The sequence below is a fragment of the Phoenix dactylifera genome, unplaced genomic scaffold (assembly GCF_009389715.1).
Source record: "Phoenix dactylifera cultivar Barhee BC4 unplaced genomic scaffold, palm_55x_up_171113_PBpolish2nd_filt_p 000963F, whole genome shotgun sequence".
NCBI lineage: Eukaryota > Viridiplantae > Streptophyta > Magnoliopsida > Arecales > Arecaceae > Phoenix > Phoenix dactylifera.
Window position 1 is genome coordinate 111,386 of NW_024068321.1, and position 27,331 is coordinate 138,716.

The 27,331-nt window shown below is 34.8% G+C and overlaps 1 protein-coding gene across 5 annotated transcripts in view; it reads right to left on the reverse strand.

Moving 5' to 3' along the window:
• Positions 1-26,171, reverse strand: part of LOC103698932 — a 102,103-nt gene extending 75,932 nt beyond the window's left edge. For all 5 annotated transcript variants that reach the window (XR_005509372.1, XR_005509371.1, XR_005509370.1 and 2 more), the window contains exons 1-2: positions 25,936-26,171; positions 25,133-25,223 (exon numbers count right to left, since the gene is read on the reverse strand). Coding sequence is in view for 2 of the 5 variants with exons in the window: in XM_039121088.1 (XP_038977016.1) it covers positions 25,133-25,223; positions 25,936-26,033 (189 nt within the window). In the remaining 3 variants the exon portion in view is untranslated. The remainder of the gene's footprint in view (positions 1-25,132; positions 25,224-25,935) is intronic.
• Positions 26,172-27,331: the final 1,160 nt, after the last annotated feature.

Below are 27,331 nucleotides of genomic sequence, written 5' to 3' on the forward strand. Positions count from 1 at the left end.
CCAAGCAAGCATTTCAATACAATGAATCTTAATGCAGTTTTATTAAATGAAACTTGATTAAACAATTTGAATATAATTGCAACTAAGGGATGCACGGATAAGAGTTAAGCAAGCAATTCAATCAGATATTTATCAAGTAAGTGAGATAATTAAATAATGAAAGAAAGCATCACAAACACAACAAACATATAGTGGTTCGGTGCACCCCAGCACCTACATCCACTCTCCAAGACCTCTTAGAAATTTCACTATAATCCCTCAGATTACAGCCGGTTGTTTTACAAGCTCACAACCTAACTTGTTGTTTTTACGAGATCACAACGAAATCGGTCGGTTTTCACAGGCTCACCGACTAGAACCACTCGATTGTTTTTCCGGGTTCACAATCAAACTCAGTTGGTTTTTTCCGGTTCACCAACCACAACCTTACACCGTTGGTTTTTTCTTTGGCTCACCAACAAATCTTAACCCCTTGATTCAATCCCTTGATTGAATCAAGTTACAAAATATTAGAACAAGAGTTTAAAACAAATACAAGCTTCTTAAACAAGCAGATATAACAATATAAACAAATAGAGTAAAGAGAAGAAGCCCTCAAACAAATTTTGTAGATGAAGAAACTCGGCTTCTTCTTTACTTGACCCTCTTCTGATTTCGCACGAGGTAGAGGATCACTGAGGCAGCACACAGTTGGAAAGAAAGCCTTGGGATTCACTCAGATGCTCTTCTTCTCTCTCTTTTGCTTTGAATGGCCCTTTTGTGCTTTTGGAAGGTTTCTCTTGAAATCTCTTCCCTATGTGTTCTCTCCCACTTCCTTTTCTTCTCCCCTAGCTTTCCCCTTGATTTTATAGCTTTGGATGGCGTGGAAACAAAAATCTAGCCGTTAGAGATAAAAATAGAGCCGTTCTGATCCGTCTGCACAGTCTGTCAATGTATCCGTTGGGATCGGAGTCGACTCGCGTGATCTGGAGTCGACTCGGCTGTTACTGGAGTCGACTCGCGCTTTACTGGAGACGACTCGCCCACTGTTCCAGATTTAAATTAAAGTGCATGTCTCGTCCTGGAGTTGACTCGGATCAAACTGGAGTCGACTCGCCAACAGCTGGAGACGACTCGAGCACTTAAGGGTCGGCTCGTTCTCAGGGTTCCAGAAACCCAACTTTTTATTTTTCTTCCTCAAGTCGACTCGGGTTTACTTGGAGTCGACTCGGCTGTCGTAAGAGGCGACTCGAGATCTTCGGAAGACGTCTCGCTCTCAGAGACCGAAAAATTGATTCTCTATCTTTTGAACTGATCTGCCTCAAAGTCGACTCGGGCCTTGATGGAGTCGACTCGGCTATCTTAGGGGTCGACTCTGGAACACTTGGAGTCGACTCGTTCACAGAATCTCCGAAACTGATTCTCTGTCTTTTTGTCTGCTTCCCTTTGGAGTCGACTCGGGACCATCTGGAGTCGGCTCGCCAGCATCGGAGTCGACTCGCAACCTTTGGAGTCGACTCGCTGACAGGGTCTAAAATCCATCATTCTGTCTTTCTATCTGTTCTCAGTCGGAGTCGACTCGGAGAGTCCCGGAGTCGACTCGAGCATTGTTCCTTGAAACTCCAGAGTGCCAGAGTCGACTCTGAACTTCCAGAAGTCGACTCGAGGACTATTCTTCTGAATCTTTCTTGAATTTGCTCCTCCAACTTGAATTCTTTGTACTTGTAACTTGGGCCAATGAAGTGTGGCTTTCTTCCAACTTTTCTTGAGAACTTTTGAGGCTTTTTTGCATTCTTCCAACTTGCTATATTCCTTGCAAAACAATTTATCTTTCTTCTTGCAACACAACCATTAGTAATTATACTTCAAGGTTTTGTGATCATCAAAATCAATCTTTGGGTCAGCAGAAACCATGTACAAATGTAAAAGTTCAACTTATCCTCCTTTGAGCTGTTAACAGGATTGAAGATTAACTTCAGTAAAACTCAGTTAGCGGGCATGAACTTATCAAAAAGCGAAGAAGAAAATCTCTCAAGAATTCTTGGCTGCCAAACTTCCGAGTTTCCAATCCAATACTTAGGTACCCTGCTTCATCACTCATCTCTTAGACCTAAAGATTGAAATTTTCTATTGGAAAAAATCAAAAAAGAGGCAAAGTATTAATAATTGCCAGAAGACTGACCTTAATCAATTCAATCTTGAGTGGCGTTTTGGTTTATTGGATGTCAATCCACAAAATTCTGGTAGCAATAATCAAGAAGATCAACACTATATGATGCAGATTTCTATGTGGCCATTCAAACAAAAGTGGAAAACTAGTAAGTTTGGCCAAATGGGACTGTTGCCCAAGGTGACAAGCCAAGAGGGGGGGTGAATTGGTTTCTTTTAATTTTAACTATCTTACTTGTGTTAAATGATGAGTTAGTGAACTTAAACAAATCACAATACAAACAACAAGAAGTACAGTGGTTCGGTGCTCTCCTTAGCACCTACGTCCACTCCCCAAGCGACCCCTTAGGAATTCACTATAATCCCGCGGATTACAGTTGGATTGTTTTCCGGGCTCACAATCCAAAAACCTTTACACTTTGGTTTTCCGGGTTCACCAAAAACCTATGTTGGTTTTACGGGCTCACCAACGAACCTATACAATTGGTTTTACGGGTTCACCAACAACCTACGTTAGTTTTACGGGCTTACCAACAACCTATGTTGGTTTTACGGGCTCACCAACGAACCTTTACAATTGGTTTTCCGGGTTCACCAATCAACCTATTCCTTTGGTTTTGCGGGCTAACCAACCAACCTTTACAAGTAGTCTAATAAACAAAGGAAGAAGATTTAAACTCCTAGATGAGCAAATATAACAATATAATCTACAAAGAAGAGTTTAGAGAATATTTATCGCTTGATGTGACTTCTCTCTTCTTTGTCAAGGATGCTTCACTCTTCAAGGGTGGATGGAGCTCTTGATGACTCTTTGAATCTGCTCAACCACTTTCTTTTGATTCTTGAATGAAGCACTTGGATGAAGCTTGCCTTGCTAGGGTTCTCTCTTGAATGTACTTGATGTATTTTCCCAAAGCTTGCTTCCTCTGATGAATACTCCCTCTTAAATACTTCTCCAACCTCCAAATAGTCCTTTCTGACCGTTGGATTGAAGAAACTAGCCGTTTATAGCCGTTGGGAGTCCAAAAAGCACTTCTGCACAACTAGCCGTTATGCTTCTGCCCGTGCTTGGGTCGGCTCAACCTGTCCTTGGGTCGACCCAACTTTCACTTGGGTCGACTCAAACATTCCTTGGGTCGACCCTCTCAGAATCCACAGAAACTTGAAATTCAGCCTTCCTTCACTTGGGTCGACCCAACCTTTCTTTGGGTCGACTCAAGGTTCAGTTGGGTCGACTCAACTTCTTCTTGGGTCGACCCTAACAGGGTTTCCAGAGAACCTTTTCTGTCTTCTGTTCTGTCTTGCCTTTGGGTCGACCCTCTCAGGGTTTGGGTCGACTCAAGCTTGGGTCGACTCAACTACTTATTGGGTCGACCCTCTCAGTAAATCCAGAGAACCATTTTTCTGTCTTGTTTTGAGGATCTTGATCCTTGGGTCGACTCATGCTTTCCTTAGGTCGACCCAACTCACTGTTCATCTTTGCCATTTTTGCAGAAGTGTGCCAAATGTTTTCTTGATGTGCCGGGGTCGACCCAATCATCCTTTGGGTCGACTCAATCCACACTTTGCTACATCTCAAGGTTAGATTCATTCAAATGAACAATGAAATGTATCTATATCAATTAATACAAAATATACTGAGAGTAATAAACTTATAAATGAAGTATCGATTTAACTTATAACATACTCTAGATAATTGCTTGTTAATCATCAAAATAACACTATCATCCTCAATCTCCCCCTTTTTGATGATTACAAAATAAAGAGTATGAACCTTTTGATACTTATTTTAAAATCAGTTTTTGAAAGGGCTTAACTTGCTGAATTTCAGCTTTTCATATATAAGAGTGAAGTCTCCCCCTATATCATTCAAATGTTGCCAATTTGACTTTTTGAATTACTCCCCCTTTCATTTATAATTCATTAAAGATGAAACTCCAAAAATTTGAGATAAAACATGAGTTTCAGGTTATGTATCGAGGTGTGAAAGGTGCGTGCCAAATTCTGAAATTATATGTGCCAAATTCTGAAATTTGATATAAATTTTTGACTTGATCATTTTCATTGTTGCAAATTGCTCCCCCTTGGATGTATATGCTTTCCTATATGATTTTCAATTTGTTTTACAAATTATTTCTCTTTCTTTCTTTACTTCTCTTATTACTCTATCTTTACTTCTCCCCTATTACTCTTTCTTTACTTCTCCCCCTTTTTGTTACTCTATTTACTCTATCTTTACTTCTCCCCTATTACTCTTTCTTTACTTCTCCCCCTTTTTGTTATCATCAAATAGGTACATGGGAAAAGACACAATAACAACCATTCAAACTTCATTGATCAAAATAGGAACATTTTAGTACAATCATGCCAAAAACAAAAGCAAATACAATGTTCCTCAATCAAGGTTCAAAATACATGATCAACACAAAATACATATGAGAACTAGATACATATCCTAGGCTCTAAACAAGATCGTGAGACTCTCCCGGATCGCTTGGCTACGGCTCTCTTGGGTCCCATTTCTCCAAGATATTGAAGTAATCTACTGTTTGGAGATGATTGGAGAAGATTTGAGAGTGGGGAATAGGGTTTTCGGAAGAGGACAAAGGGTAAACAGTGCCCTAGATAGCTCACGGGTCCCCCTTTTAACAGTGGGGTCCCGACGTTGGGTCGACTCAAGAATTTTCTTGGGTCGACTCAACGTTGGGTCGACCCTATTCTGGGTTGGGTCGACCCAAGTTCAGAAATTTTTTTCTTTCTCTTCCTTTTCGCTTCTAAAAATTTTCCTTGCTTCCAATCCGTACAAATTCTTTCTGGGACAATGATACATGAGTAAGAAATCTATAGATGACAAGTTTGACTCATGTTTCATGGATTTTTAGAAATGGGAGGAATGTATCATGAGACTGCTTGCTCCCTTTTATATCTCTTCAATAAAAAGGATCACATATGCCTAATTTCCTCCTTAGCGTGCAGACTCTATCTTCACTCAAGGGTTTTGTGAATATGTCAGCTAATTGTTTTTCCGTACATATATGCTCAATACATATGTTTCCATTTTGTACATGATCCCTAATAAAATGATATCTTATTTCTATGTGTTTGGTTTTAGAAATGAGACATTTAAGATGTGAGCCAAAAGAGATCTCTAAATGTAGATTCCAAAGATATTTTTCAAATCAAGTGTAGATGGAATCCTTTTCAAGTTATTTCAAGGAGTATCAAGAATAATATTCAAAGAAGACACGAATGAAAATTCAACACCTTTATATATATATATATATTAAGTATATAGCAAGATGAGAGCAATCTAATTAATTTTCAGAGTATAGTATAAGAGCAAATAAAGATCAAAACTTATATACTCGAAAAATATAAGATTATGTTGAATCCTTAATTCTTAATGACTTCAAAGTTCTTTCATGATATAAAAGTATTGGGGCATATATACCAAAACATGAATTTATGCAGTGTAGGATACATAAAATTCAAGGCTTTGAAAGTTCTTTTAGAGCTCTCTTAAAAACTTTTCTTTTACTCCTTTAAAGATCATAGCATCAAAATCAATTAAAATGAATTGGCTCAGGATTGAAACACCAAAGTGCAAGCCAATAAGAACTCATAAGTAGATTCCAAGATAAATTTTCAAAACTAAGACAGATGGAATCCTTTTCAATTAAATTTTCAGAAATAAATGATTTATGGGAGGAATGTATCATGAGACTGCTTGCTCCCTTTTATATCTCTTCAATAAAAAGGATCACATATGCCTAATTTCCTCCTTAGCGTGCAGACTCTATCTTCACTCAAGGGTTTTGTGAATATGTCAGCTAATTGTTTTTCCGTATATATATGCTCAATACATATGTTTCCATTTTGTACATGATCCCTAATAAAATGATATCTTATTTCTATGTGTTTGGTTTTAGAAATGAGACATTTAAGATGTGAGCCAAAAGAGATCTCTAAATGTAGATTCCAAAGATATTTTTCAAATCAAGTGTAGATGGAATCCTTTTCAAGTTATTTCAAGGAGTATCAAGAATAATATTCAAAGAAGACACGAATGAAAATTCAACACCTTTATATATATATATATATTAAGTATATAGCAAGATGAGAGCAATCTAATTAATTTTCAGAGTATAGTATAAGAGCAAATAAAGATCAAAACTTATATACTCGAAAAATATAAGATTATGTTGAATCCTTAATTCTTAATGACTTCAAAGTTCTTTCATGATATAAAAGTATTGGGGCATATATACCAAAACATGAATTTATGCAGTGTAGGATACATAAAATTCAAGGCTTTGAAAGTTCTTTTAGAGCTCTCTTAAAAACTTTTCTTTTACTCCTTTAAAGATCATAGCATCAAAATCAATTAAAATGAATTGGCTCAGGATTGAAACACCAAAGTGCAAGCCAATAAGAACTCATAAGTAGATTCCAAGATAAATTTTCAAAACTAAGACAGATGGAATCCTTTTCAATTAAATTTTCAGAAATAAATGATTTACCGATGAATACAGATGGAAATCCAACTTTCAAAAGATATTCAATGAAGCACAAAGTTTAATACCACTTTACATTTAGTATTCTTTGTCTCATCTTTAGATGCGAATTTATACGATTAAGTTCTATATGATCTCTCACTCTGAAATTTTCTTTCTCCCCCTTAATTAATCATTCCATTTGAGAGTTTAGAGTTTGAAGATAATTTTCAATAAAGAGATTGAGTATTTAAAGCTCCCCCTCAAAAGATGCATTTTCTTTCAAACCTTTTTTTGCTCTTCTATAATATCAAGAATGTAGAGTGATCTAGAATTTTTCAAAATTTATAGCAATCACTCTTTTTAATCTTTCAAGAATAAATTATATTTTCTCTTATTTTTTTTAATATGTATGAAAATATTAATCAGAAAATAATTCTTTTGAAGCTCAAATTTCTTTCAAAAGTAATTACATTTTCTTTCTTATAAGAATTATTGAAGAGAGTTGAAATATTCTAAGCTTTAGGATCATTAACTCTCTTCTTAAAAATAGCTTTTCTTTTTAATGATAGAAGCATTTAATTATGTAGGAGTGTATATTCAAAATATTAATTTCTTAGTCATAGTTTTTTTTTTTTTTGGCAATGTATATATGAAGCACCATAAATCTTTTTAATATCAAAATAATATCATATGTTTAGAACCATTTATTTGCAATCAAGATCATTGAAAAATACATCATTTAGACCAATTTCAGTACACTTATAGGATAAAAAATGATATGTTTCAGATGCGTATCGGAGCAAACAACCAAGGTATCCAAAGTAATTCTATTTTTCTTAAACCGTAGTTTTCATCTAGAAATCATATTGAGTTATTCCCCAAAATGATGCAATCATTGAAGTATATAATGAAAGTTACAAAAATGCAACGATAGAAGCATTTTTAAATTAAGTTTAAGCTTTTATCCTTAAGGTGTGTTTTCAAGTGATCGAAACTTCATTTGGCTTTTCACAAGCTTTTTATATACTTTCATTTATCTTGTCATTCATTTCCTCATTTTTGAATTTCTTCCTTTAACCACTCAGTGAATATTCTAATCTTCATTTCTTTTGGTTTTACTTTTCTATGCTCTATACTCTATTTGCTCCCTATCCGGTGGAGTTGGAAGGGGCACGAGGTACTACCACTAGCCTCCCTCTTGTGCCGTCCCTAATATGCCCTACACCGAATAGTTGGGTCAAATAGTGCCGGGTACTACCACTAGCCTCCCCATTGGCACCATCCCTATGATGAGCAAAATAGAAAGGTTAAACCGTTTTCTTTAACAACAAGATATTCACTCCAAACTCTCTCTATTTAAATATAATAAATTACGAATTTTATCCCTTCCAAAAGAATGCTCACACAAGTCTCACAAATATGCTGAATATATTATGCTTGCTCTGCTTTTTCTTAAGATTAAAGTATTTACTTAGCTTTTACTTCTCCCGAACAATGTTCATTTTCTTTTTCTTTATATCTCTCTCTTTTTGTTATTTTCAAGTAATTACATGAAAGAGCAGAATAATAAAAAAAATAATCTAATATGCTGCATATAAATATATATCATGTAAACAGCATTTCATTATGCCCAATAATTCATAGCTTATCACAAGTTGTTCTGAATTAGAGATTTGAGGCATACACTTGTGTATTTCATGGTTATGCATTATACACGCAAGAGTATATTTCAATTTAGGCAAACCATGAAACAAATTTCAAAAGCATAAGTTAGTCAAAATATATGTAGACATGATATCAAGAAATTAGTAATTAAGGACTTTAATCATGCCACAATATGACTTTGCTCAACTGATTTATAAGAGAGATATATGAAATTACCGATTCATTCTGCATTCTTTAAGTCAAATACTTAATAGACTTCTCATGTATAAACTTTTGGCTGAAGAAAGTTCTCTCTTTTGTTTGCATATGAATGTTTATTGTACCTTACGTGGAGGTGTCCTTCAAGTTGAAATCTCTCATTTCTTGCTTATAGATCCTGCATCATTAGTAGAATCTTTTTCCTTTCTTGAAGGCAAGCCATTAGGTTGTCCAAGATACAAGAATATTCATACAACATATTTCATAACTATATGACTTGACATAAGATATGACAATGATTGAATTTGACTCACTCTACTCAAGAGATTGCCTAAATATAAGCAAGCACAAGTCACTTGAACTAAAGAGATAATTTTATTAAATAATATGGTTCAAGGACACCCATGTGAGGCAATAGAAAGATTTATCAAAGTCAAACCAATTTCTTATTTTCAGAAGCAATTTAGCTTACATTCTATTTGCTTAAGATAATTATCAATAAGATATACCAGTTAAGTTTTAATCAAATTATCTTAAATAGTTGTTTCTATCAAAATTCTGGTTATGATTCAGCTTTCAATACAAATAATCTTGTTTCAGAGAGATAGGCAATTTTCTTTTAGATTAATTAAGATTTTACATTTGACTTATGGGAGATGGTTCAAAGGAATTAATATTCATACTTTTAGAATATTTTTATGCTCAGATTAAACATGACGTGTTAACATTAATCAGTAGAATTTGAGATAATTTTATGTAAGGATATTAATCATTCAATCAAGGATACAATAATTATACTAAATGAAATACTTTAAAGATCAGATTTATTAATCTTAGATTTTTAGAATAGTCTTGAGAATTACTTATAAAGAAAAAAACAATCCATTGTTATAAAACTTTTTAGTAGAATTTCCATTATGATCACGACACATTAATCATTTATGATTGAAACATATGATGCATACATGCGACTTATAGAGTAAATCATAATATATTTCAAATAATCACATAAGGAATGAGTGATATAATGATAAATTATACTCATACCTTCACAAATAATGAAATAAGATTTCATAAGTATTATGCTCAATAAAGTTTTAACATGAAGGTATGAAATCAGCATCAAGTGTTTATACTAGAGAGGGAATTTAGATTTTGTAAACTTGAAGAAGAAGGTTATATATATATATCCATTCATTGTTTTCTTATCATGATGCAAGCACTAGAAAGTTTCATGCTAAAATCGTTGAGATAAGATTTAACATATGAGGCATTTAAAAACTTTGATGCAGAGAGCATCGTAATTTCATAAAAAGATAATTTCAATACATGAAGTAGAATGTTAAACCTTATACTAGATTTAATGAATAAATTGAGACTTATCTTTAATTATGTGTCAACGCACCCATTTGTATGAAAATTTCATTTATTCCATGGGTAGCTTGGCACACCTACATCTACACCCTCATATTTTCATTTTGGGTACCCAAGCTTGCTTGGGTCCTTGAGGGTTAGTGCATATGGTTCCTTTTGGAATCCAAATCTGTTTAATCGTAATAACTTTACCATTTGATTTATTCGTATTAGAACCATAGGTAAAGTTTTTATGCCCAATCTTTTTATGTTTGAAATAAGTTATCTTATTTGATGGTTTGCTTGGCGAATTGATAACCTTTTTCTTTAGGGGTTTATTATTGAGCAAAGGAATCCAGCCAAGTCTTGATTTATCGAAAACAGCATGTTGGCTTTCAAACATCGTTTTTAATCTTTCTGAACTTACAGTGAATTTGTTAATAAAAGATTTCAATTGGTTAACTTCTTCACTTAAGTTTTGATTTTCTTTAATTAAATTCTGATTTTTCTGAATCAATTCTTCCGAATTTAATCTTAAGCGTTCATTCTCAGAATTTAATTTGTCCTTCATTTCAGCGGAAGAATTTCTTTCTTCTGACATTTCCAGATTTAGCTTTTTAAGATTTTTATTTTTCGTAGCTAATTTTCTACATTCACCATACAAATCATGAAAAGCATTTAATAGTTCATCATAAGAGAATTCTTCCTGAAATTCATTAGGTGTGAAATCAGATTCAGATTTTACCTTATCTTCTTGTGCCATAAGGCATAAGTTAGTTACCTCTTGTAGTTCTTTGGAGCTAGTATCATTATTATTGCTCCTCACTTTCATTTTCTTGCTTGACTCTTCCTTGGTCAAGGCTTTCTTGCTTTTTATCTCTTTCTTTCTTTCTTCTTGCTTCCTCTTCTTTTTTGTCTTTAGGAAGCTTTTGAATTTTTCAGTGTTTGGGTATGGGTCCTTGTTTTCATCACCGAATTCTTCATTTGTTGTTCTTTCTTCCGGATTGGGAGATTCAACATCTTTTTCTGCAGGCTCACTGTTAGTGTGTAATTGAAGCACATGTGAGCTAATCTGAATTTTGTCATAAATATTTTCTAAAGTATCCCAGATTTCCTTAGCAGATAAGCATGCAGAGATTTTATTAAATTCAGTTTCATGGATAGCACAATATAGTATGTTCATAGCATTAGCATTCAATTGTGCTAAGTCTTTTTCATTAATAGTGTGAGAGAGTGAGTGAGGGCCTCTAGTAACAATGTACCATAATTCATAGTCTAAAGCTTGAATGAATATCCTCATCCTAGCTTTCCAGTATGTGTAGTTTGTGCCATTAAATAGAGGTGGTCTATTTGTGGATTGCCCCACTCATAGAACATCCCACTTGGGTTGTCATGATCTTTAACTCTTGATTGTGAGATCAATGAGTACAATTGGAGCACCTCGCTCTGATACCACTTGTTGCCCAAGGTGACAAGCCAAGAGGGGGGGGTGAATTGGTTTCTTTTAATTTTAACTATCTTACTTGTGTTAAATGATGAGTTAGTGAACTTAAACAAATCACAATACAAACAACAAGAAGTATAGTGGTTCGGTGCTCTCCTTAGTACCTACGTCCATTCCCCAAGCGACCCCTTGGAAATTCACTATAATCCCGCGGATTACAGTTGGATTGTTTTCCGGGCTCACAATCCAAAAACCTTTACACTTTGGTTTTCCGGGTTCACCAAAAACCTATGTTGGTTTTACGGGCTCACCAACGAACCTATACAATTGGTTTTACGGGTTCACCAACAACCTACGTTAGTTTTACGGGCTTACCAACAACCTATGTTGGTTTTACGGGCTCACCAACGAACCTTTACAATTGGTTTTCCGGGTTTACCAATCAACCTATTCCGTTGGTTTTGCGGGCTAACCAACCAACCTTTACAAGTAGTCTAATAAACAAAGGAAGAAGATTTAAACTCCTAGATGAGCAAATATAACAATATAATCTACAAAGAAGAGTTTAGAGAATATTTATCGCTTGATGTGACTTCTCTCTTCTTTGTCAAGGATGCTTCACTCTTCAAGGGTGGATGGAGCTCTTGATGACTCTTTGAATCTGCTCAACCACTTTCTTTTGATTCTTGAATGAAGCACTTGGATGAAGCTTGCCTTGCTAGGGTTCTCTCTTGAATGCACTTGATGTATTTTCCCAAAGCTTGCTTCCTCTGATGAATACTCCCTCTTAAATACTTCTCCAACCTCCAAATAGTCCTTTCTGACCGTTGGATTGAAGAAACTAGCCGTTTATAGCCGTTGGGAGTCCAAAAAGCACTTCTGCACAACTAGCCGTTATGCTTCTGCCCGTGCTTGGGTCGGCTCAACCTGTCCTTGGGTCGACCCAACTTTCACTTGGGTCGACTCAAACATTCCTTGGGTCGACCCTCTCAGAATCCACAGAAACTTGAAATTCAGCCTTCCTTCACTTGGGTCGACCCAACCTTTCTTTGGGTCGACTCAAGGTTCAGTTGGGTCGACTCAACTTCTTCTTGGGTCGACCCTAACAGGGTTTCCAGAGAACCTTTTCTGTCTTCTGTTCTGTCTTGCCTTTGGGTCGACCCTCTCAGGGTTTGGGTCGACTCAAGCTTGGGTCGACTCAACTACTTCTTGGGTCGACCCTCTCAGTAAATCCAGAGAACCATTTTTCTGTCTTGTTTTGAGGATCTTGATCCTTGGATCGACTCATGCTTTCCTTGGGTCGACCCAACTCACTGTTCATCTTTGCCATTTTTGCAGAAGTGTGCCAAATGTTTTCTTGATGTGCCGGGGTCGACCCAATCATCCTTTGGGTCGACTCAATCCACACTTTGCTGCATCTCAAGGTTAGATTCATTCAAATGAACAATGAAATGTATCTATATCAATTAATACAAAATATACTGAGAGTAATAAACTTATAAATGAAGTATCGATTTAACTTATAACATACTCTAGATAATTGCTTGTTAATCATCAAAATAACACTATCATCCTCAATCTCCTCCTTTTTGATGATTACAAAATAAAGAGTATGAACCTTTTGATACTTATTTTAAAATCAGTTTTTGAAAGGGCTTAACTTGCTGAATTTCAGCTTTTCATATATAAGAGTGAAGTCTCCCCCTATATCATTCAAATGTTGCCAATTTGACTTTTTGAATTACTCCCCCTTTCATTTATAATTCATTAAAGATGAAACTCCAAAAATTTGAGATAAAACATGAGTTTCAGGTTATGTATCGAGGTGTGAAAGGTGCGTGCCAAATTCTGAAATTATATGTGCCAAATTCTGAAATTTGATATAAATTTTTGACTTGATCATTTTCATTGTTGCAAATTGCTCCCCCTTGGATGTATATGCTTTCCTATATGATTTTCAATTTGTTTTACAAATTATTTCTCTTTCTTTCTTTACTTCTCCTCTTATTACTCTATCTTTACTTCTCCCCTATTACTCTTTCTTTACTTCTCCCCCTTTTTGTTACTCTATTTACTCTATCTTTACTTCTCCCCTATTACTCTTTCTTTACTTCTCCCCCTTTTTGTTATCATCAAATAGGTACATGGGAAAAGACACAATAACAACCATTCAAACTTCATTGATCAAAATAGGAACATTTTAGTACAATCATGCCAAAAACAAAAGCAAATACAATGTTCCTCAATCAAGGTTCAAAATACATGATCAACACAAAATACAAATGAGAACTAGATACATATCCTAGGCTCTAAACAAGATCGTGAGACTCTCCCGGATCGCTTGGCTACGGCTCTCTTAGGTCCCATTTCTCCAAGATATTGAAGTAATCTACTGTTTGGAGATGATTGGAGAAGATTTGAGAGTGGAGAATAGGGTTTTCGGAAGAGGACAAAGGGTAAACAGTGCCCTAGATAGCTCACGGGTCCCCCTTTTAACAGTGGGGTCCCGACGTTGGGTCGACTCAAGAATTTTCTTGGGTCGACTCAACGTTGGGTCGACCCTATTCTGGGTTGGGTCGACCCAAGTTCAGAAATTTTTTTCTTTCTCTTCCTTTTCGCTTCTAAAATTTTCCTTGCTTCCAATCCGTACAAATTCTTTCTGGGACAATGATACATGAGTAAGAAATCTATAGATGACAAGTTTGACTCATGTTTCATGGATTTTTAGAAATGGGAGGAATGTATCATGAGACTGCTTGCTCCCTTTTATATCTCTTCAATAAAAAGGATCACATATGCCTAATTTCCTCCTTAGCGTGCAGACTCTATCTTCACTCAAGGGTTTTGTGAATATGTCAGCTAATTGTTTTTCCGTACATATATGCTCAATACATATGTTTCCATTTTGTACATGATCCCTAATAAAATGATATCTTATTTCTATGTGTTTGGTTTTAGAAATGAGACATTTAAGATGTGAGCCAAAAGAGATCTCTAAATGTAGATTCCAAAGATATTTTTCAAATCAAGTGTAGATGGAATCCTTTTCAAGTTATTTCAAGGAGTATCAAGAATAATACTCAAAGAAGGCACGAATGAAAATTCAACACCTTTATATATATATATATTAAGTATATAGCAAGATGAGAGCAATCTAATTAATTTTCAGAGTATAGTATAAGAGCAAATAAAGATCAAAACTTATATACTCGAAAAATATAAGATTATGTTGAATCCTTAATTCTTAATGACTTCAAAGTTCTTTCATGATATAAAAGTATTGGGGCATATATACCAAAACATGAATTTATGCAGTGTAGGATACATAAAATTCAAGGCTTTGAAAGTTCTTTTAGAGCTCTCTTAAAAACTTTTCTTTTACTCCTTTAAAGATCATAGCATCAAAATCAATTAAAATGAATTGGCTCAGGATTGAAACACCAAAGTGCAAGCCAATAAGAACTCATAAGTAGATTCCAAGATAAATTTTCAAAACTAAGACAGATGGAATCCTTTTCAATTAAATTTTCAGAAATAAATGATTTACCGATGAATACAGATGGAAATCCAACTTTCAAAAGATATTCAATGAAGCACAAAGTTTAATACCACTTTACATTTAGTATTCTTTGTCTCATCTTTAGATGCGAATTTATACGATTAAGTTCTATATGATCTCTCACTCTGAAATTTTCTTTCTCCCCCTTAATTAATCATTCCATTTGAGAGTTTAGAGTTTGAAGATAATTTTCAATAAAGAGATTGAGTATTTAAAGCTCCCCCTCAAAAGATGCATTTTCTTTCAAACCTTTTTTTGCTCTTCTATAATATCAAGAATGTAGAGTGATCTAGAATTTTTCAAAATTTATAGCAATCACTCTTTTTAATCTTTCAAGAATAAATTATATTTTCTCTTATTTTTTTTAATATGTATGAAAATATTAATCAGAAAATAATTCTTTTGAAGCTCAAATTTCTTTCAAAAGTAATTACATTTTCTTTCCTATAAGAATTATTGAAGTGAGTTGAAATATTCTAAGCTTTAGGATCATTAACTCTCTTCTTAAAAATAGCTTTTCTTTTTAATGATAGAAGCATTTAATTATGTAGGAGTGTATATTCAAAATATTAATTTCTTAGTCATAGTTTTTTTTTTTTTTTTGGCAATGTATATATGAAGCACCATAAATCTTTTTAATATCAAAATAATATCATATGTTTAGAACCATTTATTTGCAATCAAGATCATTGAAAAACACATCATTTAGACCAATTTCAGTACACTTATAGGATAAAAAATGATATGTTTCAGATGCGTATCGGAGCAAACAACCAAGGTATCCAAAGTAATTCTATTTTTCTTAAACCGTAGTTTTCATCTAGAAATCATATTGAGTTATTTCCCAAAATGATGCAATCATTGAAGTATATAATGAAAGTTACAAAAATGCAACGATAGAAGCATTTTTAAATTAAGTTTAAGCTTTTATCCTTAAGGTGTGTTTTCAAGTGATCGAAACTTCATTTGGCTTTTCACAAGCTTTTATATACTTTCATTTATCTTGTCATTCATTTCCTCATTTTTGAATTTCTTCCTTTAACCACTCAGTGAATATTCTAATCTTCATTTCTTTTGGTTTTACTTTTCTATGCTCTATACTCTATTTGCTCCCTATCCGGTGGAGTTGGAAGGGGCACGAGGTACTACCACTAGCCTCCCTCTTGTGCCGTCCCTAATATGCCCTACACCGAATAGTTGGGTCAAATAGTGCCGGGTACTATCACTAGCCTCCCCATTGGCACCATCCCTATGATGAGCAAAATAGAAAGGTTAAACCGTTTTTTTTAACAACAAGATATTCACTCCAAACTCTCCCTATTTAAATATAATAAATTACGAATTTTATCCCTTCCAAAAGAATGCTCACACAAGTCTCACAAATATGCTGAATATATTATGCTTGCTCTGCTTTTTCTTAAGATTAAAGTATTTACTTAGCTTTTACTTCTCCCGAACAATGTTCATTTTCTTTTTCTTTATATCTCTCTCTTTTTGTTATTTTCAAGAAATTACATAAAAGAGCAGAATAATAAAAAAAATAATCTAATATGCTGCATATAAATATATATCATGTAAACAGCATTTCATTATGCCCAATAATTCATAGCTTATCACAAGTTGTTCTGAATTAGAGATTTGAGGCATACACTTGTGTATTTCATGGTTATGCATTATACACGCAAGAGTATATTTCAATTTAGGCAAACCATGAAACAAATTTCAAAAGCATAAGTTAGTCAAAATATATGTAGACATGATATCAAGAAATTAGTAATTAAGGACTTTAATCATGCCACAATATGACTTTGCTCAACTGATTTATAAGAGAGATATATGAAATTACCGATTCATTCTGCATTCTTTAAGTCAAATACTTAATAGACTTCTCATGTATAAACTTTTGGCTGAAGAAAGTTCTCTCTTTTGTCTGCATATGAATGTTTATTGTACCTTACGTGGAGGTGTCCTTCAAGTTGAAATCTCTCATTTCTTGCTTATAGATCCTGCATCATTAGTAGAATTTTTTTCCTTTCTTGAAGGCAAGCCATTAGGTTGTCCAAGATACAAGAATATTCATACAACATATTTCATAACTATATGACTTGACATAAGATATGACAATGATTGAATTTGAGTCACTCTACTCAAGAGATTGCCTAAATATAAGCAAGCACAAGTCACTTGAACTAAAGAGATAATTTTATTAAATAATATGGTTCAAGGACACCCATGTGAGGCAATAGGAAGATTTATCAAAGTCAAACCAATTTCTTATTTTCAGAAGCAATTTAGCTTAGATTCTATTTGCTTAAGATAATTATCAATAAGATATACCAGTTAAGTTTTAATCAAATTATCTTAAATAGTTGTTTCTATCAAAATTCTGGTTATGATTCAGCTTTCAATACAAATAATCTTGTTTCAGAGAGATAGGCAATTTTCTTTTAGATTAATTAAGATTTTACATTTGACTTATGGGAGATGGTTCAAAGGAATTAATATTCATACTTTTAGAATATTTTTATGCTCAGATTAAACATGACGTGTTAACATTAATCAGTAGAATTTGAGATAATTTTATGTAAGGATATTAATCATTCAATCAAGGATACAATAATTATACTAAATGAAACACTTTAAAGATCAGATTTATTAATCTTAGATTTTTAGAATAGTCTTGAGAATTACTTATAAAGAAAAAAACAATCCATTGTTATAAAACTTTTTAGTAGAATTTCCATTATGATCACGACACATTAATCATTTATGATTGAAACATATGATGCATACATGCGACTTATAGAGTAAATCATAATATATTTCAAATAATCACATAAGGAATGAGTGATATAATGATAAATTATACTCATACCTTCACAAATAATGAAATAAGATTTCATAAGTATTATGCTCAATAAAGTTTTAACATGAAGGTATGAAATCAGCATCAAGTGTTTATACTAGAGAGGGAATTTAGATTTTGTAAACTTGAAGAAGAAGGTTATATATATATCCATTCATTGTTTTCTTATCATGATGCAAGCACTAGAAAGTTTCATGCTAAAATCGTTGAGATAAGATTTAACATATGAGGCATTTAAAAACTTTGATGCAGAGAGTATCGTAATTTCATAAAAAGATAATTTCAATACATGAAGTAGAATGTTAAACCTTATACTAGATTTAATGAATAAATTGAGACTTATCTTTAATTATGTGTCAACGCACCCATTTGTATGAAAATTTCATTTATTCCATGGGTAGCTTGGCACACCTACATCTACACCCTCATATTTTCATTTTGGGTACCCAAGCTTGCTTGGGTCCTTGAGGGTTAGTGCATATGGTTCCTTTTGGAATCCAAATCTGTTTAATCGTAATAACTTTACCATTTGATTTATTCGTATTAGAACCATAGGTAAAGTTTTTATGCCCAATCTTTTTATGTTTGAAATAAGTTATCTTATTTGATGGTTTGCTTGGCGAATTGATAACCTTTTTCTTTAGGGGTTTATTATTGAGCAAAGGAATCCAGCCAAGTCTTGATTTATCAAAAACAGCATGTTGGCTTTCAAACATCGTTTTTAATCTTTCTGAACTTACAGTGAATTTGTTAATAAAAGATTTCAATTGGTTAACTTCTTCACTTAAGTTTTGATTTTCTTTAATTAAATTCTGATTTTTCTGAATCAATTCTTCCGAATTTAATCTTAAGCGTTCATTCTCAGAATTTAATTTGTCTTTCATTTCAGCGGAAGAATTTCTTTCTTCTGACATTTCCAGATTTAGCTTTTTAAGATTTTTATTTTTCGTAGCTAATTTTCTACATTCACCATACAAATCATGAAAAGCATTTAATAGTTCATCATAAGAGAATTCTTCCTGAAATTCATTAGGTGTGAAATCAGATTCAGATTTTACCTTATCTTCTTGTGCCATAAGGCATAAGTTAGTTACCTCTTGTAGTTCTTTGGAGCTAGTATCATTATTGTTGCTCCTCACTTTCATTTTCTTGCTTGACTCTTCCTTAGTCAAGGCTTTCTTGCTTTTTATCTCTTTCTTTCTTTCTTCTTGCTTCCTCTTCTTTTTTGTCTTTAGGAAGCTTTTGAATTTTTCAGTGTTTGGGTATGGGTCCTTGTTTTCATCACCGAATTCTTCATTTGTTGTTCTTTCTTCCGGATTGGGAGATTCAACATCTTTTTCTGCAGGCTCACTGTTAGTGTGTAATTGAAGCACATGTGAGCTAATCTGAATTTTGTCATAAATATTTTCTAAAGTATCCCAGATTTCCTTAGCAGATAAGCATGCAGAGATTTTATTAAATTCAGTTTCATGGATAGCACAATATAGTATGTTCATAGCATTAGCATTCAATTGTGCTAAGTCTTTTTCATTAATAGTGTGAGAGAGTGAGTGAGGGCCTCTAGTAACAATGTACCATAATTCATAGTCTAAAGCTTGAATGAATATCCTCATCCTAGCTTTCCAGTATGTGTAGTTTGTGCCATTAAATAGAGGTGGTCTATTTGTGGATTGCCCCTCACTCATAGAACATCCCACTTGGGTTGTCATGATCTTTAACTCTTGATTGTGAGATCAATGAGTACTATTGGAGCACCTCGCTCTGATACCACTTGTTGCCCAAGGTGACAAGCCAAGAGGGGGGGTGAATTGGTTTCTTTTAATTTTAACTATCTTACTTGTGTTAAATGATGAGTTAGTGAACTTAAACAAATCACAATACAAACAACAAGAAGTATAGTGGTTCGGTGCTCTCCTTAGCACCTACGTCCACTCCCCAAGCGACCCCTTGGGAATTCACTATAATCCCGCGGATTACAGTTGGATTGTTTTCCGGGCTCACAATCCAAAAATCTTTACACTTTGGTTTTCCGGGTTCACCAAAAACCTATGTTGGTTTTACGGGCTCACCAACGAACCTATACAATTGGTTTTACGGGTTCACCAACAACCTACGTTAGTTTTACGGGCTTACCAACAACCTATGTTGGTTTTACGGACTCACCAACGAACCTTTACAATTGGTTTTCCGGGTTTACCAATCAACCTATTCCGTTGGTTTTGCGGGCTAACCAACCAACCTTTACAAGTAGTCTAATAAACAAAGGAAGAAGATTTAAACTCCTAGATGAGCAAATATAACAATATAATCTACAAAGAAGAGTTTAGAGAATATTTATCGCTTGATGTGACTTCTCTCTTCTTTGTCAAGGATGCTTCACTCTTCAAGGGTGGATGGAGCTCTTGATGACTCTTTGAATCTGCTCAACCACTTTCTTTTGATTCTTGAATGAAGCACTTGGATGAAGCTTGCCTTGCTAGGGTTCTCTCTTGAATGCACTTGATGTATTTTCCCAAAGCTTGCTTCCTCTGATGAATACTCCCTCTTAAATACTTCTCCAACCTCCAAATAGTCCTTTCTGACCGTTGGATTGAAGAAACTAGCCATTTATAGCCGTTGGGAGTCCAAAAAGCACTTCTGCACAACTAGCCGTTATGCTTCTGCCCGTGCTTGGGTCGGCTCAACCTGTCCTTGGGTCGACCCAACTTTCACTTAGGTCGACTCAAACATTCCTTGGGTCGACCCTCTCAGAATCCACAGAAACTTGAAATTCAGCCTTCCTTCACTTGGGTCGACCCAACCTTTCTTTGGGTCGACTCAAGGTTCAGTTGGGTCGACTCAACTTCTTCTTGGGTCGACCCTAACAGGGTTTCCAGAGAACCTTTTCTGTCTTCTGTTCTGTCTTGCCTTTGGGTCGACCCTCTCAGGGTTTGGGTCGACTCAAGCTTGGGTCGACTCAACTACTTCTTGGGTCGACCCTCTCAGTAAATCCAGAGAACCATTTTTCTGTCTTGTTTTGAGGATCTTGATCCTTGGGTCGACTCATGCTTTCCTTGGGTCGACCCAACTCACTGTTCATCTTTGCCATTTTTGCAGAAGTGTGCCAAATGTTTTCTTGATGTGCCGGGGTCGACCCAATCATCCTTTGGGTCGACTCAATCCACACTTTGCTGCATCTCAAGGTTAGATTCATTCAAATGAACAATGAAATGTATCTATATCAATTAATACAAAATATACTGAGAGTAATAAACTTATAAATGAAGTATCGATTTAACTTATAACATACTCTAGATAATTGCTTGTTAATCATCAAAATAACACTATCATCCTCAGGGACCAAGTATGCAAACCGAAAAAGATGGGTGGCCTAGGCATTGCAGAGCTCAAAATGCTTAAACAAAGCTTCTTATTACTAAAATGGTGATCGAAGATCTTCATTGAATCGCACGAACCCAGGCAAAAACTGATTCAAAAGATATATTACAATAGCAAAGATCCTCTTTATCCCTCAAGCCATCTTTTAAGAATAGCCTCACTGTTCTGGAGAAATATCTTATTCAAGTTTCAGAACTATTCCAGCAATGCTCAACTCCAGAAGTAAGGAATGGTCAGCTAACCTCATTTGGAAAGAAACATGGCACGATGGAGGACATTAGCATTGACAGCTTCATGAAATCGAGGAACTAGATAGCAAATTTCAGAACTCCATTCACTTACGAGGCAACATTAGAATATCAGGCCCTTTTCTCCCCTTTAAGGCAAGTACAACTCACAGATGGAAATGATAAAAGAACATGGAAGTGGAGTCGGACCAACAACTTCTCGGTAAAACAATGCTACAGCTTCCTTATGAGCGGTGAGGTTAAATCCTTTTTTGGAAGCATCATATGGAAAGTACTTATCTAGGAAAAGGTAAAAATATTCAATTGGCTATACTTCAACAACAAGGTGCTCACAGCTAACAATCCAATAAAACAAGGTTTAGTTGTTAACAACTACTGTAATTTATGTAGAGATCACGAGGAATCAACAGATCATGTGCTAGAACAATGCAGCTATTCGCAAACAATCTGGAGCCAGGTATTCCAAGGTACAAACTCAGCCCATGCCAAGAAGTTTAAACGACCTCTAGCATGTATGGAGGAAAAGGGTGGCAAACAAGGACATGATTCCAGCAATTGATGCTTTAATATCTACAAAATGTTGGAGTATATGGAAGGAGTGTAATGGAAGAATATTCAGATTTGAAGCTTACTCATACAAAGAAGTTTTCAAGAAGATGATCTTTCTTTTCAAAGGTTGAACCTCTTCAACGAGGAGTATTTCATTCGCTAAACTGGCCGCAGCACTCATCAAACAAATAGGAAGCTGATTAGTATGAAAACTGCCTTACTTCGGCTCAAAAGGTTTCAGAAGAGATGGCAAAGCGAATGGGTTTGTAAGGCAGGCAGGAGACCTGGGACAACGGATTTTAGAAGAAGGCGGGAGACACGAAACAACTAGGCAACATGAATGGACTATAAAGTTTTTTTAATCCCATTCTGCATGGCAGTGTTACATCCCACGAGACAATAGGATTGTGTAATGCTCACTGAAATGACTCTCATAAAAAGTTGGTGATGTGACCAGGCGTGGACTGGCAGACTTAATGTAAATATATCATTCTTTACACACCCAGGTAAGCAAATAAAGGAACAGGGGAGGAGTCCTTCCTCCTCCATACACTTCCAAAAAAGAGAGAGAAAAAAAAAAAGAAAAAAAGAGAAAGATACTGTCAAGACTCTAGACTTCCGGGAAAAAAAAACTATGGGACATTCTAGTTTCAGTGTCAACCTCAAGCAAGAGTCTCACAACACAAAATCCAGCTCCTCAAAGTCAAAAAGGATTACTTGGTTGTTGAATGTCTCTAGCAAGTTAGAGGTTTGGATGATCAATGTGCCATTTTTCAAGCCTCTATCTCCGGCAGCGAGGTGGTCACCTACTCTTCCTGTGGCCTGCAATATGACTGAGTCAATTATCAAATCTGTGAACAACAGGTCAGACTCTCTTCCCTCTCCCCACTTTTTCTTAGGCTCCCTAAAATGCTTTATTTGCATGAAGCAGCACATCTTGAAGAAATGAATGTTGCAACCAAAACTTTGTACTCCTCTGAAAACAAAAGCTGGGGATCAGGAAATCAAAAGCATGGAACTGGTTTAATCCAGTGCAACCAGCAGCCTAGCAAGAAAATATGGAAAAGGCAAACACTATTCTGTTCCTAGAAAGTAGAATAATTGTCGTCTATCAAATCATTGTCTTTCCCCTCTCTTGATGATTGTTCGTCTCTCAAATTTGTAGCAAAAATAATACACCACCTCTACCTTTTATGAACACTGAAAAACAAATGATATTGAGTCTTCTTTTGCTAAAAGGCACAAACAAAAACCTTTAGACCATGATGGATATGGGTACTAAGACACAAGTGCTGGATGTGCTATTTAATATTAATTTCTTCATATGTGGACAGCATATTTTGCCGTATCAGCTAAGGGTACTATATTATCCATTGAATCTATGAATATCAATAAACATCGGTATATTATTATATCTTTTATATATTATATAAGAATCTATCACCTGGTGAAAATTTCCAAAAGGCATGCCTAAACAAGAATAAAAGATCAAAATAATAAACTTAACATAACAAAAATGAATAATTTGATTCCATGACATGACGATTGAAGGGTCAAACATTGTATACCAAAGAAGATGAGACAAGAGTGTATTTTTTGTTTTCTTTTTGAACACAGATCAAGGAAGTTGTGATTTATACACTGTTATTGACCATGACAAGTAGTCAGTAGGATCTTCAAATTTTTAATGTGTAATGGAGACACTTCCATATGTCTCTTCACAACTTTGAGCGCAAGAGGAGGTGCAACAATAGATTCAATGGGGTCATTATACCGTAGGATCATGATCAAGTTACTCAACACTTGCAATATGTGCCCCATATAAAAGATTTTCTTGAGATATCTCAGGTAACCTATATAATCAAGGACAATCATTAACTAGATTAACATGTTCCTTATTTTCACTTAGTGGACTTCTTCACAATCAAATAATTGATATAAAATGTAAAAAAAAGAACGTTGGAGGTTTTGGAAGATGAATAGATGAGAAGAATGCTTTGAAATATTAAAAGCATAAGGAACCTTCAAGTGGATCTACTTTCAAACAATAGAACAATCTTTGGTAAGTAAAACAAAAATATTCAAACAAAATTATGTTCCTAGAATCTTTGTCATTTTGCAGATCACAATTTTGAATGAATACAAACATCATAAGAGCCATGAATTATTTCTTTGTTGCTATATTCCCTGACCAAAGAGAGTGACAATGATTTAGACTGTACAAAAGACTATTTCCTTGTGAGTCCAAGCTCTGCCCTCCTTATATTTCCTGTTTTGTCCTTTAAAATATGCAATAAATAAGTCATATATAAGTTTCTTTGAATTACCGAATTACTAGAGTCTTCCACATGATGCATGTGCAAATCTGGCAAGTTTTTCTGCGGGGATGGTGAGGCCTGGGCTTTTACAAGAATTTTTTAAACGGTGAGAGAAATAATGCCTAGGAAATGGAGATTGAGGTTCCTAGGGAATGATTTACGACCAAGTAGCTCACTCTAAAATTGGAAAGCCTACATTATATACAGCATAGTTATTAGACTGTAGCCACATTAATCCTCTAATACATGACATCAGACGGAGCTAACAAGAGATCCTAGTCTGTGATATAGAACAAGATAGCAAGCAAGCACACTTCTGTTCGCCTCTTCACCACCAAGCCAATAAGCATGGAAATTTAAGGAATTGCTGCAGATTGGTGGCTGCCTAGAGAAACACCAGTTCAATCTGTGCCCCAGCTAGGAGGCGTCTATCTCATCCCAATCACATGGAGATGATCCATCAAGATAAGGTACTTGAATTCTTTTTGTTCTGAAAAGGATGATATAAATGGGACCATCCAGCAATCAGGATTGCTCAAAGAAATTTTAATCTTCTATCTGATGAGAAATTTCTTTTATTTCATGATAACATTTGCATACACTTCCAGCTGGTGCATTCTTTAAGTGGCTACCTAGAATTTTTTCTTTTATTTTAATTCACTTTGTCAAATCATGGGCAAGTGATCCATGGAAATCAACTTATCTAGGAGTTTGCATCGTAGGAACAAAAAATTATCATGACTAAAATTCATTCATTATCAAAAGAAACCATAGACAAATTATGATGTACAGCTTCTAAGACTCAACATATAAGTCTAAAAGTCAAATGGACATACTTCAAACGGCAGATGGTTTTTAGTTCATAGAAAGCGTTTCATATATTGAATGTCATAAAATATCAGAACTGTACCTTTTGCTTTTGACCTTTATTTTTTATTTCCAAACCTCCCAATCCAAGTAAATCTTCAAAATAAACCATGTCATCATTTTGCAGCCAAATCCTGATAGAAAACAAACACTAATTAGTGATTGTCATAAATCATAGATCATAAATCATGTCATGATATGGGTACAAAGGTCCACTATCATGTTGGCCAAGATGAAAAATCAAACTTGGAAGGAGATGGGGATATTTAATCGACTGCGTCACTCTCTCTTCCCACCCCTGCAGAAGCAAATTGAGAGACTTGGGATCATAGTTGCATTCTTTTAGGGCATCGTAATAGAGAGGACTAACGTCCAAACTTCCAAATACATATCTTAAATTTTGGGAAATCTGAAAGTTAAATAGTTGGTGAAAACAACATCATTGAAGTAATTATTCAAAGAACATTTGGCTTGGAAAAAATTTGGAGGTCAGAGAAAAACAAAACTGCATCATGTTCCAATGTCCCAGCAGAACTACACCCTCTGATCTGTTTGCCGTTACTCTCTTCCTCAAACTTTTTTCTAACCTCATAAAAAAGAACCTACCCTCAAGCTATCCTTTCTTTCCATTCATCAGGCCACCTCCATCTCATCTTCAACAAAACCCTCCTAACATGTTTGCGGAGCTCCACATAGGGTTTCTCCTACGGGAACTTAGAAAGAAGGCCAAGGATTTGCGGTTTCACATCAAGGAGATGGACTGATTGCGGTCAAAAGGAGCCGAAACAGATCAGATCAGATCAGAAGCAAAAAGAGAGAGCGGAGAGGATGGAAAGATCAGATTACCTAAGATCTAGAGCAATGCCCTCATCCCTTCCGGGAGGTCTCCAACGGTGAGAGAAGGGAGGGCGGCTCTGGAAGGAGAGATGCCTGAGTGGATTCATCAGGATCTATCTCGGAATGCCGGGGTGAATCTGTTGGGATCTCGATCACGACGGAGGATCCGACTCCCACGGGAATTCAATCGACGGAAGACTATCCGTGAAGACCCGTGCACAGGTGTATGTTTCGTTCTAGTTCGATAGATCTTCGTACCTATCCAAAATCAAAAAATTCAAATAATATATTCCAACAAGCCAACAAATCCGGCCCATAACCTATATAAACTAGAAAAAATTACTATACGAATTCATTTAGACCGGCCACAGATCAATCATAATATTTATAATTAGATTTAAATAAATTTAAATCCTTAGCCTCACAACAAACGTCAAAACTTCAACGGAAGAGTGTGTCAATTAGAAGAAGCGGAGCCAACCGTATAGCGATAAAAGTCGACAGCCTAATATTCGTGCAAATTCATTTTGATATTCAAATTTAAAAACATTTTTCTTTCGGACTAATATCTACATCCATATCTATATCTAAATATAGATATAAATAGACAACTATTATCCAAATATTCAATTCTATTTATAATCTTATTAGCGTTCTATTTATTTGATTTATCATCCACGAAATAATATCCTTTTTTTGATTATGTAGTCATAAAGTTTAATTATCCAACTTGTATCCGTATTTATATGTACACCTTTAGAATCCAATTTGTATCCATATACGTTTAAATCAAATACGGATATAATTTTTTGCATCTAGCTAATATTTATATCTGTATTTGTATTTGTCACATAAAATAAATATAGATATAGATATTTGTATTTATATGTTAGCCCTCTATAGCCCAGCTCTTTGTTTGATATTGTTTTACGAAGGTTCACTCACAGGACCAAGAGACTCTTGCTGGCTAGCCCTCTATGTATGTCTTTTTATATATTATATATAACAATAATGATAATAGTTATCATCATCATCATAATATCTGAGAGAAAGTTTTACTTTCAAAGTAGAGTTGATCATGAGATAGATGGCCCACCCAGCCTAGCTCAAAATTTAGCGGGCTTGGGCACTAAAAAGAGGCCCTTGGAATGGGCCGAGGCAAAAAAAGAAGCCCAATCAAAAAATCAGGCTGGGCTGAAAAATTTAAACAATAGCTTGACCCGATCCGGCCTCACTCTAGATATTATATATATATATATATATATATATATATATATATATATATATATATATATATATATATATATATATATATATATATATATATATATATATATATATATATATATATATACACAAATATTATACAAAGTGACAACTTAACTAGAGATGCAAATGAGCTGGC